Source organism: Tiliqua scincoides, chromosome 6 (assembly GCF_035046505.1).
Source record: "Tiliqua scincoides isolate rTilSci1 chromosome 6, rTilSci1.hap2, whole genome shotgun sequence".
NCBI classification, from domain to species: Eukaryota; Metazoa; Chordata; class Lepidosauria; order Squamata; family Scincidae; genus Tiliqua; species Tiliqua scincoides.
Window position 1 is genome coordinate 2,282,163 of NC_089826.1, and position 12,471 is coordinate 2,294,633.

The 12,471-nt window shown below is 52.6% G+C and overlaps 1 protein-coding gene across 1 annotated transcript; it reads right to left on the minus strand.

The window, feature by feature from the left end:
* Positions 1-1,784: 1,784 nt before the first annotated feature.
* PCED1A (PC-esterase domain containing 1A) lies at positions 1,785-8,632 on the minus strand. The gene is made up of 7 exons (XM_066632242.1): positions 8,560-8,632; positions 7,827-7,906; positions 6,733-6,965; positions 6,439-6,589; positions 4,549-4,795; positions 3,089-3,310; positions 1,785-2,084 (listed from the first exon to the last, which is right to left on the minus strand). Exons 1-7 carry the CDS (start codon positions 8,630-8,632, stop codon positions 1,843-1,845), a joined length of 1,248 nt encoding a protein of 415 aa, XP_066488339.1. The 3' UTR covers positions 1,785-1,842.
* Between the last annotated feature and the right edge of the window lie 3,839 nt (positions 8,633-12,471).

Sequence of the window (12,471 nt, forward strand, 5' to 3'; positions counted from 1 at the left end):
GTTGGGTCACGATCCTGGTTTTCCGGCCGGCCAGCAGGTGTCCAGGGGTCCAGCGTGTACCACCACACCATATCAAGTACCACTGGAGGTACCCATACCACTGGTTGAGAAACACCGAACTAGAATGAGCCAACAAAAGGCCAGCAAGGTGAACATTAGACATAGAAGGTAGACAGCCAGAAACAGGGAAAGCAAAGGAGAAATTGCAGCCACTCTGCTGACATTGCTGCTGCAGGAGCCCCTTGGCTCCCCCCCCCCACCAGGCCCATGGAAAAGGGGGAACTGCAGCAGCAGAAGGCAAGCTTCCAGCCAGCTGGCCAGCAGCAGCGGAGAGGAAAGTGCTTTGAATCCACTTTGAAGTCAAACTTCTTTCTGCACAGCTCCCCCAGCTGTGCACTCCGGACTCCAAACAAACTTCAGCAGCATGGTGAGAACTGCTCCTGGCAAATCAGGTCAGGAGCGGGTGCAAAAGGAGTGAGGAAGACACAGGCACAGACAGGATTGTGATGCAGCCCTCTTCTCTCTTGCAGCCCCCAAATCATCCAAACTAAGCAAAACTTTGAAATTCCAGCAACTCCTCCTGGAGGATCTCATCTGCATCCTCCCCGGCCCCCGTTTTAATTTTTATTATTATGTTTGGAGAGTTAGGACAGAAGACAGAGAGTTAGGACAGAAGAGGATGTTTGGAGAGTTAGGACAGAAGAGGCAGAAACACAGGTGTGACCGCAAGCCCTGAAGATGAGAGGAAGTAGAACCACGAATTTCTAGTTGACGGCCATCCTGCAGTGGCAATTTCCACAATCGAAATTGAAGGGCAGCCCATCTCAGTGGCACCAGGATACCTTTCTGTGCTCTGCTACCAATGCTCGGAAAAAATGGAGTTGCTGGAAATGGAACCAGGAACCTTCTACAGTGCTGTACCACAAGGGCTCTGCCCTGCCACCTGCAGGCCACAGATTCCAAAGGCGAGGGAGTTTTCCAGCTGAATGGAACAGAGACAAAATAATAATAATAATAAAGCAAGCAAAGAAAATAAAGAACTTGGGTTTTAATTTTAAACAGAGAAAAACAGCAATATACAAGATCACTTTGCCAGAAATCCAAGAGCTTCCATTCCAAGCAAGGAAGCTTGTCCACAACAAGACCGGCCCAGGAGTGCAAACGGTAACGAATGAGCTTGCAACTACTTTCACACTTGCAGAATTAAGACTTGTATAAAAACACTCAAACCTGTCAGGTTTGCAGCTCAAAATTGTCTTGAACAATATCAGTCCCCACCACCCACATACACATGATATGCCCTAAGGGGCTGGGGGGTTCCTCTCCAGGATTTCCTCCCTACATTCAGGAAGACAACTTCCTGACCAGAAGTGGGCATGTCCAAACAAAAAACTCAGAGAGACTTGATCAGCTCAAGGGGCAGCCAGGTACAAGGAGGAACTGCAGGCTACCTCACCACAACAGATAATACAGGTCATTTGGGGGGGGGGGCAGTTGAAACAATTCCAGAGGGATGAAGCATCTCTCTCTCCACCAGCAAGAGTCCCAGAAGCACACTTCATGCTGGAAACACCCCCAAACAAGTTAGTCCATCCCACAGATGCTCACAGCATACGTCTTGTTGCACATGCAGACGTCCTGTGGTGTCTCAAACAGAATCTGGCTCCTAGATGCAGATGGGATAATCAAGCCAGAGCGGAGATTCCCTTGCGACACTATGCGCAGGCACAGAGACCCAATTCAACGTTAACAACTTCCAGAAACCATCTCATGGTGGAACAGGCCTCCCCGCTTCTCCCCTTCACCACATAACTACTCTCTTCTGCACCGACCAGTTCTCCTTCAGTAACGGCGATAGAGCGCATCACAGGCCCGTCTGTACGGGGTATCGTCTCGCAAGTGGAAGGGCCGCCGACGCATGACAAAGCCATGGGAATGCTGGACAACACCAACTGTTCTGTCCCGGTGGCTGAACTGTGGGGGGACGCTTTGCTCCTCGTGGAAGGGGTAAGGCGAGAAGAGACCCAGGTCACGCGGAACACAGGGAGCACTCCGAAAATCAGGGGAGGCGTTGAGCGCCACAGCTAAGGAGGAAACAAAAAGAGAGAAATGGCTGTGGTGGGATGGACCATCAACAAAACAGCAGAATTCTGGATTTGGCCCCAAATATTGCAGGCACCAGCACACAAGCCAGGCAGCTGTCACAGACTGTCAGGCAAACAGGTAAGTCACTGACAGGTGCATCTGCCGCTGGGCTGCATCACTTTCAAACATGAGGTGTGGGAGTTGAGTGTCTGAATGTTCTCTTCCCTGCCCCCTCCCCACACACACAGGGAAGAGACTACTCTACAACCTTCAATACGCTAGTTTTGTATAAATAGAGCGAGCATGTTATGTGGGGCGCTGTTATTAGATGTCATCCCCCAGAGCTGCAGCCTGAAATCATGCAGCTCAGCAGCTGTTGTCCAGTCCAGTGGCAGAAGCCAGAGCTTACTCATGCGCTCATAGATGTGGATTCTTGCCGCATTATCACAGAGGGAGCGGGGGGGAGGGGGAGAAGCTGACATCAGCCTGGCTTGGCTTTTGCAATACTAGAAGGGCTCAGAAAGCCACATTCACCATTGCGTGCCAGAGGCCAATTATGGAAGACTTGAGGCCACAGCAGCACATGGACACTTGTGCAGAAACCGGACGTACAAATAGTCTGCAAAGAGCGGCTGAGCAGAACCTACTCAGGAAATGGAATAGTCCGGTGTTTCTCAACCAGTGGTACTTATACCACTGGAGTGACTTGAGGGGTGTCCAGTGATACGCACCGGACCCCAGACCCCCACCACCTGGCAGCGAGACCAACAACCAACAGCTTGACAACCAGAACTCCAGCATGCGCTTTTCATATGCTTGTAAAAGCCCCCCCATCCACCCTGAGCCTCGCAGTGTGTTAAGTCACACGGCATCTGGCCTCCCAATCTGGAAGTAACTGGCAATGACCAAAGAGACAGGTCCAGCCTCACATCCAGATGTCAGACCATTTTGAGCCAGAACCCTCAGGAATGCTGGGAGCAAACTTGACTGCCAGTGAACATACCATTCTGGTGTAATGGGGGAAAGTGGAGATCAGAGAATCCTGAAAAGGGCTCCTCTGGCCCCCAGCTGTTGGACGTGAAGAAGGAGTCCTCATGGAACACAGGTTGGGTCGGATAAGGCGGCCGACAGAGGCGATGGTGGCCAGGCTTCCGAGGAGGCTCGGGAGTAGGAGGCCGTGCTGGCAGGAGGTCCAAGGTCATGGCTGGCTGGTCCCACTCGGGATCTGCGGAATCACGGGACACAGTTCAAAATGGCGCCTCCGTCACTCTCAGAGCTGGCATTTGTTCCCCCTTTCATCACAGCCCTGCAGACCTGCAAAGGGCTCCATCATTCAAGCATCAGGCGGAGGAAAGAGACAGCAAAGGCCACCTGTACCCAGAACTTCCTTTGACTGAACACAGCAGGAAAATGGCATAGTGAAGAGGAGAATCACAATCAAAGAACGACGGATAAATCTGTTTCCATCATGCGTTGGGTGGGGGTAGAAATACAGACACCAAAAGGCTAACCAGTGCCCACAACAAGCCCATAAGAACAGAGCATCAGACACCCAATATGATCACCGTGAAGGTACTGGGGCACGTGTCTTTAAGAGCATAAGAGGAGTCCTGGGGGACTAGACCAGAGTCTGTGCAGCCCAGCACACTGCTTCCCACAGCAGCCAGCCAGATGTACCTGGGAAACTCACAAGCCCGGCTGAAGACAAGAGTCTTCCCCACCTTGGTTTCCAAGCTTATGATATTTGGAGATCTCCTTCTCCTGAGCTGTCATGCAGGCAGTCATCGACAGGCCTGTCCTTCATGTGTGGGTCAAATTTTAAAGCCACTGAAGAGAGTGGTCATAAATACATCTTGTGGCTATGAGTTCCATAAGCACGTATTGCCTTAAATACCAGTACTCAGCCTATAGGCAATTTATTTAATTACACTTTTTAACATAAAAAGTGTATCTTTAAAGAGCTCAGGGCAGTAGACGTGATTCCTCTTATCCTCACAGCAATCCTGCAAGATGGATTAGACAGTGAGTGCTCAAGAACACCCAATGAGTTTTGTAACTGAGCAAGGGTTTGAACCCGGCTCTCCACTGAGAATGTCCAAACACTCCAATCACTGCAATATTTTGCAGTGCAATCTGCTGCGGTAGCTTAGAGACCTGACTGCCTTTCTCAGTGTTATGCCCAAGCCTCGGTGTGGGCTAATATTATTTAGCACTCTGCATCAGAGATGGGGACAGCTGCCTCAGAAGATCACATCTGGCAGACATCAGAGAAAGGATTCTGTGATCCTCTGCAGAGAAAAGCATCCTGGATTTTCAAAAGGAAAATGTGGCCCTCCATTCCTAGCAGACGGCGCATCGCCCCCATTCGCACCCAGCCAGAAGCCAACAGGGACATCAACTGAAGGGGATGGGCAGGATGGAAGGAAGGAGCAGCAGAAGGAGGCCAGGATTCTGCCCACTCACCCTCTGGAGACTTCCTGTCCGGGATGATCACGCCCCAGGCATCTGCCAGGTGGGCCAGCAACAGGTTGGTGATCCTTCGGTGCACCAGGTTATTCCAATGGACACCATCCTTGACCCGATTCCCCAAGTCAAAGCGGAACTGGAAGTGCAGGTCCAACACGTCAAAAAGATGGAAGCTGGCCAGGGCAGCGCCATAAAAATTCCCCTGGATGATGTCGCCGCGGAGCGTCTTGCTCAAGTGCTGCCCCTTGGAGTGAACGGAAAGTGGCGTTTGGAGGGGAGGGGTAGCTGGCTCAGCAGACTGCAGCGAACACCCCCTTTGAGCTAAGAGGATCCCACCAGCGCTGCCAGCAGAATGCAGGAAAGGGGACAGCTGTAGTCATGCAACATATACAATTTCTCTCCCTCCCTCCCAACACAATTCAATGATGCCAAATTCGGGCAGACCAAAGGAAGTGCTTCTACACGCTGCGCATCATTAATCTGTGACACTGGCTGTCACAAGATGTGGCAACGGCCATTAACTTAAGGTGGCTCTGAAAGGGGCTTGGACAATCGAATAGAGGTCTTCAGTGACTGCTAGTCATGATGGCAGTGTGCGCACATCAAGGCGCCATGCTGAGAGAGCCACATGCCTGCATCGCCTGCTTGAGGACTCCCCAGAAACAATGGTTGGCCACGGGGGGCGGGGGGGGGCGGGACAGGGTGTCAGGTGAGATGGGCCTTTGGACCAATCCAGGAATGCCGGCAGGAGAACAACATGGCCATGCTTGGTAGCCAGATTAGCTGTACTATCTTCTGGGACAACAAGCCAGGTGGTGGCTTTTGTTTTTAATCAAATACAATTCTGCAATCTTGTAGCGATAGAGGTAAAGGGCAAACAGCCCCCTCTGGTATCTGGCCTGCAGGGGCTGCTTTTAAGCCTGGTAAAAGTGAGGGGTGGTCACTTCCAGCTGCAATTAGTGCTGCATTAATTCTGCATTGAGGTTTTATTTCAATGCTTTTTCTTTTGTGGGATAAAGCAGGACATACATTTTAACATAAAGCAAACAAGGACCCCATCACTCGCACCACCTCTTCTCCTCCATGGGGGGAGACAAGAATTAGCATTCCAAAATGGAGGCTCAAGACTTGATTCGGATAAACCCCTTGATCTCCGCAACAAAAGGGAAGGCGAGTCAAGGCATGGTCCTGTCCCCTGGGTTTGGGTTTCTCAGGACCCCTTGGCAGCTATGATCCTCTGAGGGCTCGTGGCTCCCTCATGCTTAGGAGCAAAATTAGTGCCCCCCCCCCGGCATGGTGGGGTATATGAGCAGGAGAGCACATCGGAATGCCTTGTCAGTCTGCCCCAGGTGTCAGTGGGATGCCAGTTAGCCTCTGGGGCGGCTCTGAGCGTAGGGTCTTCCCAGATGATCCCTCCGGCTGCTGGGTGGAGCCCAAGGCTTTCCGAGAAGCTGGAGGGTGCCCTGGTTAGGTGAGTCAGCCATCCTTCTCCTCACGGCCTGGGAAGAGGCAACTCTTCCCCTCGCTTTCGCTTATTGACCCCAAGTTCTCTTATCCTCTTCCTTCCAGGTGTCCCTTCTCCTGCTCCTATCTCACCATTTCCTTCTTTCACTTCCCGGCCTTGCCCTGTCTCTCCCTCCCAACTTCTGAGACCTTCCCCCATCTTCTCTCCGTGCTGCCTCCGCCTGCCACCTCCTCATCCTCATCCATTTCTGCCCCCACTCCCAGCCTGCCCTCCCTGCAGGAAACTGCTAGACGAACTGACAGCCATGTTTAGTCACGACATCATCCCCTGGCATCCTGGAAGTTGGCAGTCTGCCGCACTGCTCCCTGTTCCACTCCCTGTAGCCAGGAGTGGAACCAAGTGGTTCGCACGGCCTCTGTTACCTCTGGGCCAAGAAAGCCCCCGGTGATCTTGCAGCCCAGAGGCATCGTCATGCTCCAGATAACCAGGCAGGAGGGAGAGAGCGTGGCATCCAGCCTGTTGAAGACCGTCTCCAGGTTCATGCGGTATTTCTCCATGGAGAATGGGCCATACCTGCCAAGAGAAGGGATGAAATGGACCACTTCCAGCCAAGGCCAGCACCTTTCTGTAGAACGTCTGCGGCCCATTCCACCGGTGGAACATAAGGACCCCTCTGCAGCTTCTCTGCCAGAAGCTCTGTCTCTGGAGAAATCTACCTTGAGATATCCCAGACACAGGAGTTAAGGACCAGAATGTCCGGCTGTGGCCCATTCAGGAAGTCGTTTAGGATACTCTCCAGGTACTCCGAGTACACCCGTGTGATGAAGTAGAAGCGGACGAGGTGGTGGTGGGTGCGGTATTGCCGCACCTCACGATAATGGGTCCCATTGTGGAGTTCCCCTAGTAGGCCCCCTTCAATTAAGTGGTCGTTCTCGAAGCTCAGCTCTCCCTGCGGGGGGTAGAGAAGCATACTGGGAACCTGGCCTACTCTCACACCCCACTCCCCCACCCTTCCCCAAAACAAGAGCATCTCCCGCCCCGGGTCTGTTGGACAACCCATGGCTCTTCAGCATCACAGAATTCTGACAGGGTAAAGAAGCTTAAAAAGTCGAGCCCCCCCCCCAAAGGGAACACCATCCCATTACCAGCCCACTTACATTATTTCCACCACAAAGCACACCACAAGTAGGAGGTAGTTGCAAAATAAACAACCGCCAATGACTGGCAAGAGAGTCAAGTCAGGCACTGCTGGGGAGGCCAGAGCCCTGGCAAGGGTGACTTGTCATTAGGGCCAGAATGGGGGGGACCCAAGGAGAGCTGAGCTCTAGCTGCCCTGGGAGAAGGAGTGGTCTCCATCGTGGGGGTGGATGGAAGGAGCCTGCGTTCCGTCTTTGTACTGTTGCCTGGTTTTATAAGGCACCACTTCTGTGCACAAAGCTGCCTTGCTGAACCGAGTCAGACCACCAGACCGTCAACATCAGTGCTGTCTCTGCGCTGATTGACAGCAGCTCCCTGCAGACTCCAGTGGGGTTTCTCTCAGCCCTGCCTGGGGATGGCAGGAACTGACTTCAGACCCTTCTGCATGCAAAGCACATGCTCTCCTATCAAGCTGCAGCCCTCCCCAGTGGCACTTCACAAAGTAAGAGAACACAACAAGTGAGAGGGCAGGCCTCTGCCCTGAGGGGCTCCCAATCTGGATATCAGCAGAAGGAGGGACATACAGAGGCAGGGGCTCATTTAAAAAAAATCAATGAATATAAAAATATAACTATTCTTGATCCAATAAACGCAAGAGTTCCTGCCCAGGTACCTTGGTCTTCATCTGTGAAGGCGAGAGCAAGGAGTCCCTCTGGAGCAGCTGGACCAGATCCTTGTACACAGTCCTCTGGACTGGGAAAGGGAAAAGCAAAAAGAAAACTAGCAAGACTTGTTCTTTGCTTTCTGGCGCGCCGGGATCAAAGCTGCCAAGGAGGGAGAGGTGGAGAAGATCCTGATTTTGGGACTAGACTAAACAGACTCCAGCCACAGGAGAGCTGGTGTGGTGGGGGGCAGTCACTCAAGCAGGAGAGCCCACAAGTGAAACTTCACCCTGCTCTGCCAGACTGCGAGAGGAGCCTGAAGCCAGCAACCTTCTTGCAGCCTCAGCCCCCAATTCACCCCTCCACCAGAGGGGAATCATCACAAATATTGGCCTACCTTACAGGGCTGTTGCAAGGGACTGAGTTTGACCCCCTGAGCTCAGTGGGACTTGCTCCCAAGTTAAGTGCATAGAGCAACCCTACAAGTGTGTACTGAACATAGTGGGGCTCCCCCCATGGCTGAAAGGGACAAGGTCTGGCTGCACACAACCCTGTTAGACCATGATAAACAGCAAGAAGGGAGAAGCCACATGCTCCCCTCCCAATCACAAGCATACCACACCTGAGCCAGGCTTCAGCCGCACAGAACTGAACCCCCACCTTGGAGGCAAACCAACAACCCTGAGAAGTGTTCTCAGACAACACCCCCAAAACCCCTCCAGAATTCAGAACATTCCTACTCACTGGAGTCACCAAGGATGACGACAAACTTGTTGTGCAGGAGCTGACGGGCTTCTTTCGACTGGATATTCAGCATGACGGATGAGCTGCTCTTGCTCCTCCTGGAAAAGGGGAAAGGGCAATGTACATCTCCAAATCCCACAAGGGGCGCCCCTCCTTGGCCCAAAGGGATGCAGCCCTGGCATTCCACCCTGGGGAAGGGGCAACACTCCAGGTGGAAAGGAGAAGCAGTCCCGCTTTCAAGGCAGCAAATTTGGAAAAGGGGACAGGCAGACAGAATACAGTTCCATGCATGCCATGGTGCTTTGCACCCCCTTCAGGTCAGGTCAGGGTCACCCAGCAAGTGTCACAGTCGAGCAAAGATTTGAACACTGGTCTCTCCAGTCCAAGTCTGGCATTCAACGGCCCACCGCGCACTGGCTTGCCAGGAGAAAACTGGCCACTCTTTTGCAGCAAGTCAGATGTACAGTGAAGATTTGGGGGTCTTCCAAATTTCAAGAAAAGCAAAAACACAAAACAGATGAGATACAGCACTTTCAAAAACAAGTACTCAACCCCACATCAACTCTTCTTGCTTTCTCGTAAGGGTCAATCCAACAAAACATTCAGAAATCTCTGCCAGCTACTCCACAAAGGCCCCCAGCAAGGGCCACCCATGAGGAAGTGGATGCTGCAGACCACCAATGAAAGCAAGAAGGGAAGTTTTTTGGTAGGGAGCAAAGTGAGAGACACCCTTCTCTGGTGCCCAGCATCTTCTCAAGGACTGTGTTCTCCCACAGGAACCTGTCCTTCAGGCACAATCTTCTCCAGGTGTCCTCCACCTTCGGAGATTGGGTGGGAGGCTTCCAGCAGGAGCAGCTTTTCTGAAATGCCACCTGCCTCCCAGGTCTCTGCCCCTTGGGTGCCACCTCTGGTGTCTTTCTAGGGAGGGAGATCGCCTTTCTAGTAGGGAGATCACCTACTCCCGTACAATCCGGCTCGTCCTCTCAGGTCATCAGAGAAGGCCTTTTTACAAGTGCCACCGCCCATGGAGGTTCGTGGGGCGGCGGCAAGAAATAGGGCCTTCTCAGTAGTGGCACCAACGTTGTGGAACTCGCTTCCCCTTGACTTGAGAATGGCTCCCTCTCTTGAGACTTTTCGGCGAGGCCTGAAGACCCTGCTCTTTAAACAAGCCTTCTGATTCCATGGCCTTTTTAACACTTTTATACATCTTTTAGTTTCTTTTTGACAGGCTGGATTCCTCTATGATTTGCTGTTTTATGCTCTTTTTATTCTGACTTTATTCTGACTACTGTTTTTATGGCCTCTGTTAATGTGTTTTTAATATGTTTTTATCTGTGTTAAATCATGCTTTTTAAAATTGTTTTTACATGTTGTAAGCCGCCCTGGGTCCCTTTCAGGGAGAAGGGCGGGATACAAATAATGTTTATTATTATTATTATTTCAGGCACAGGTGAAGCCCAGCCTCTTCTGCTTTGAAAGCTACTGAGGCTATTTCTAGTGCATTCTAGCCACTGATTTTGGCTGCCATTCCTCAACCAAGGAGCTTCAAAGGGAGACTCCAGCTGGAAACTGCTGAGAAAGAATTCATCAGCAAGAATTTGTCAGCACCCTATTTCTGGAGGGCTGCAACCCCAGAGCATGTGCAGAGTGTCCTTCAGGGCTGAATAACCCCTACCCTTAGCCTAGGCAGATCCAGATCCAGATCCAGATCCAGCAGGAACGGCTTCCAGAACAGCCTGATGGACTCCAGAACTTCTCATCTCAAGGAAGGGGCTGCAGGCACACCTTTCCTGGGAACTTTTCAGGACTTTGTAAGCCACCTGGGATGGGCCCCTTGGGGAGAAAGGCGAAACAGAAATGCTTTAGATACAGGGATGCAGCCAGGAGGTGCAAGGGCAGAGAAGGCTCTCTTTGCTCATGCATTCTCCTTGCAGAGCATGCCCAGGGATTGCAATGGCAGCCACCCTTCTATCTCTCCTGGCTGCTACTGGGACTCACTGGCGAGCCAGGAACAGCCTCAAAAGTTTAAATAAAACCAAGCAGAGCATCCTCCCCCAGCAAGAAAACGCCCCAGACCAGACACACCTACCAGCAGCAGCAGAAGTCCCCAAATGCGTCCAGATTACCCAAAGCCCAGCAGCTCTTCAGCGCCCTCTGCTGGCTGCGCTTGTAGCGGCTGGAAGGACACGGATGAGTTTCTCTGCTCGGTCCTGATCCCACCGGCTGCCCATCAACTGATACCATTGGGCGACTTGGGTGGGAGCCCAAGCCTATGCATGTCTACTCAGAAGTAAGTCCCATTAGAGTCAATGGGGCTTGCTCCCAGGAAAGTGTGGGTAGGACTGGGCTGTAAGGCTGCAATCCTAGCCACACTTACCTGGGAGTAAGCGTCATTGACTATCATGGGACTTACTTTTGAGTAGGCATGCGTAGGAGTGGCCCAATGCAATGCATGCCTTACTCAGAAGTAAGTTCCATTACAGTCTGTGGGGGCTTACTCCCAGGAAAGTGTGGATAGGATTGCAGCTGCTTGGAGAGAGCAGGTCCCAGTGGCGCAGCTAGAGGGGGTGCAAAGCCCTAAGTTTTGCAGGGAGCCTCACTTTGCAGGGTGTGTAAGCGGCCACCCCCCCCCCCACCTTCGGAGCCATTCCGGGCGGGGGAGCAAAACGGAGGTGTGCACCTGGAATGCCTCCCTAGGGGAGGGGCCGCTTGCACGCCGGGGTGAGGCTCCCTGCAAAACTTAGGGCTTTGCACCCCCTCTAGCTACGCCACTGGGAAGCACCCCCTTCTTCTAACTGCCAGGATCACCCATGCAAATGCACCCAGCACCACTCCCAGCACCAGCCCAATCAAGGGGGCAGCCAGCCAGGGGGCCACATTCACACAGCCTTTGTGTGCATAGCAGTGGATGGGGAGGCAGGTGAGGCAGAGCCTCCCCACTGGAGTGCTTCAGAAGGCACCGCCGCGGGAGGTGTGCAAGCGCACACAACACGTGCACAACGTGAGCATGGGCAGCGCATAGCACGTGGGTTGTGTGGTGGTGCTTTTCTAAGGACTCCAGTGGGGAGGCTCTGCCTCCCCTGCCTCTCATGCACACAGAGGCAGTGTGAACTTGGCCCCCTCCCTAGAAGGAGGTTCTTGGAGCTCCCCCGCAGGAGGATGCAGAGGGGGAGGTGTGACGACGGCGGCGGCGGGGCAGATAAAGGGGGGTGGGGGCTGGTCCAGAACATTCCCAAGGCGGGATTCGAACCCGGGCACTTGGAATCGGCGGCCGCGGCTGCGGCGCCACTCGGGCTCTTCCGCTGCCTTTTGAGATCCCAGCAGAGCCGCCTTCCTCGGCGGCTGTCTGGTGCAGCGGTTTTCACCGTCACAGTTTGATCAGCTGTGCGCGAGTTCGAATCCCGGTTGCGGAAACTATCATCGTCGGTCCGATCAGCTGGCATGAGCTTCCTGAGCCCAGCAGCGAGCGCCTTTTAATGCTTCTTGGGGGGGGGGGCGCTAATTTTGCACCTAAGCATGAGGGACCACTGCCCCGCCTGATGGTTTTTTGGCTATACCTTTTGATACAACACAGGTATTTCAGCATGCTTTGTTTCATTGCATTCTGCATGAAATTACGCATCGATTGATATATAACATGATGGTCTTATTGCTACAAACCGTGTTTTTAGAGATTTTGGTCACTAGTGGTTTAACCACCACCCCCCCCCAGGGTGCCACCTTACTAACACCTTATTGGTTCCATGCGGTGTCATAAGAACATCTCATAGGCTCTTCAAACAATTAGGGCACGATCCTAACCAGGTCTACTCAGAAGTAAGCCCTATTTTGTTCAATGGGGCTTACTCTCAGGAAAGTGTGGTTAGTATTGCAGATGCTTAGAAAGTGTCTATTTTTCAACTGGAATTTTTT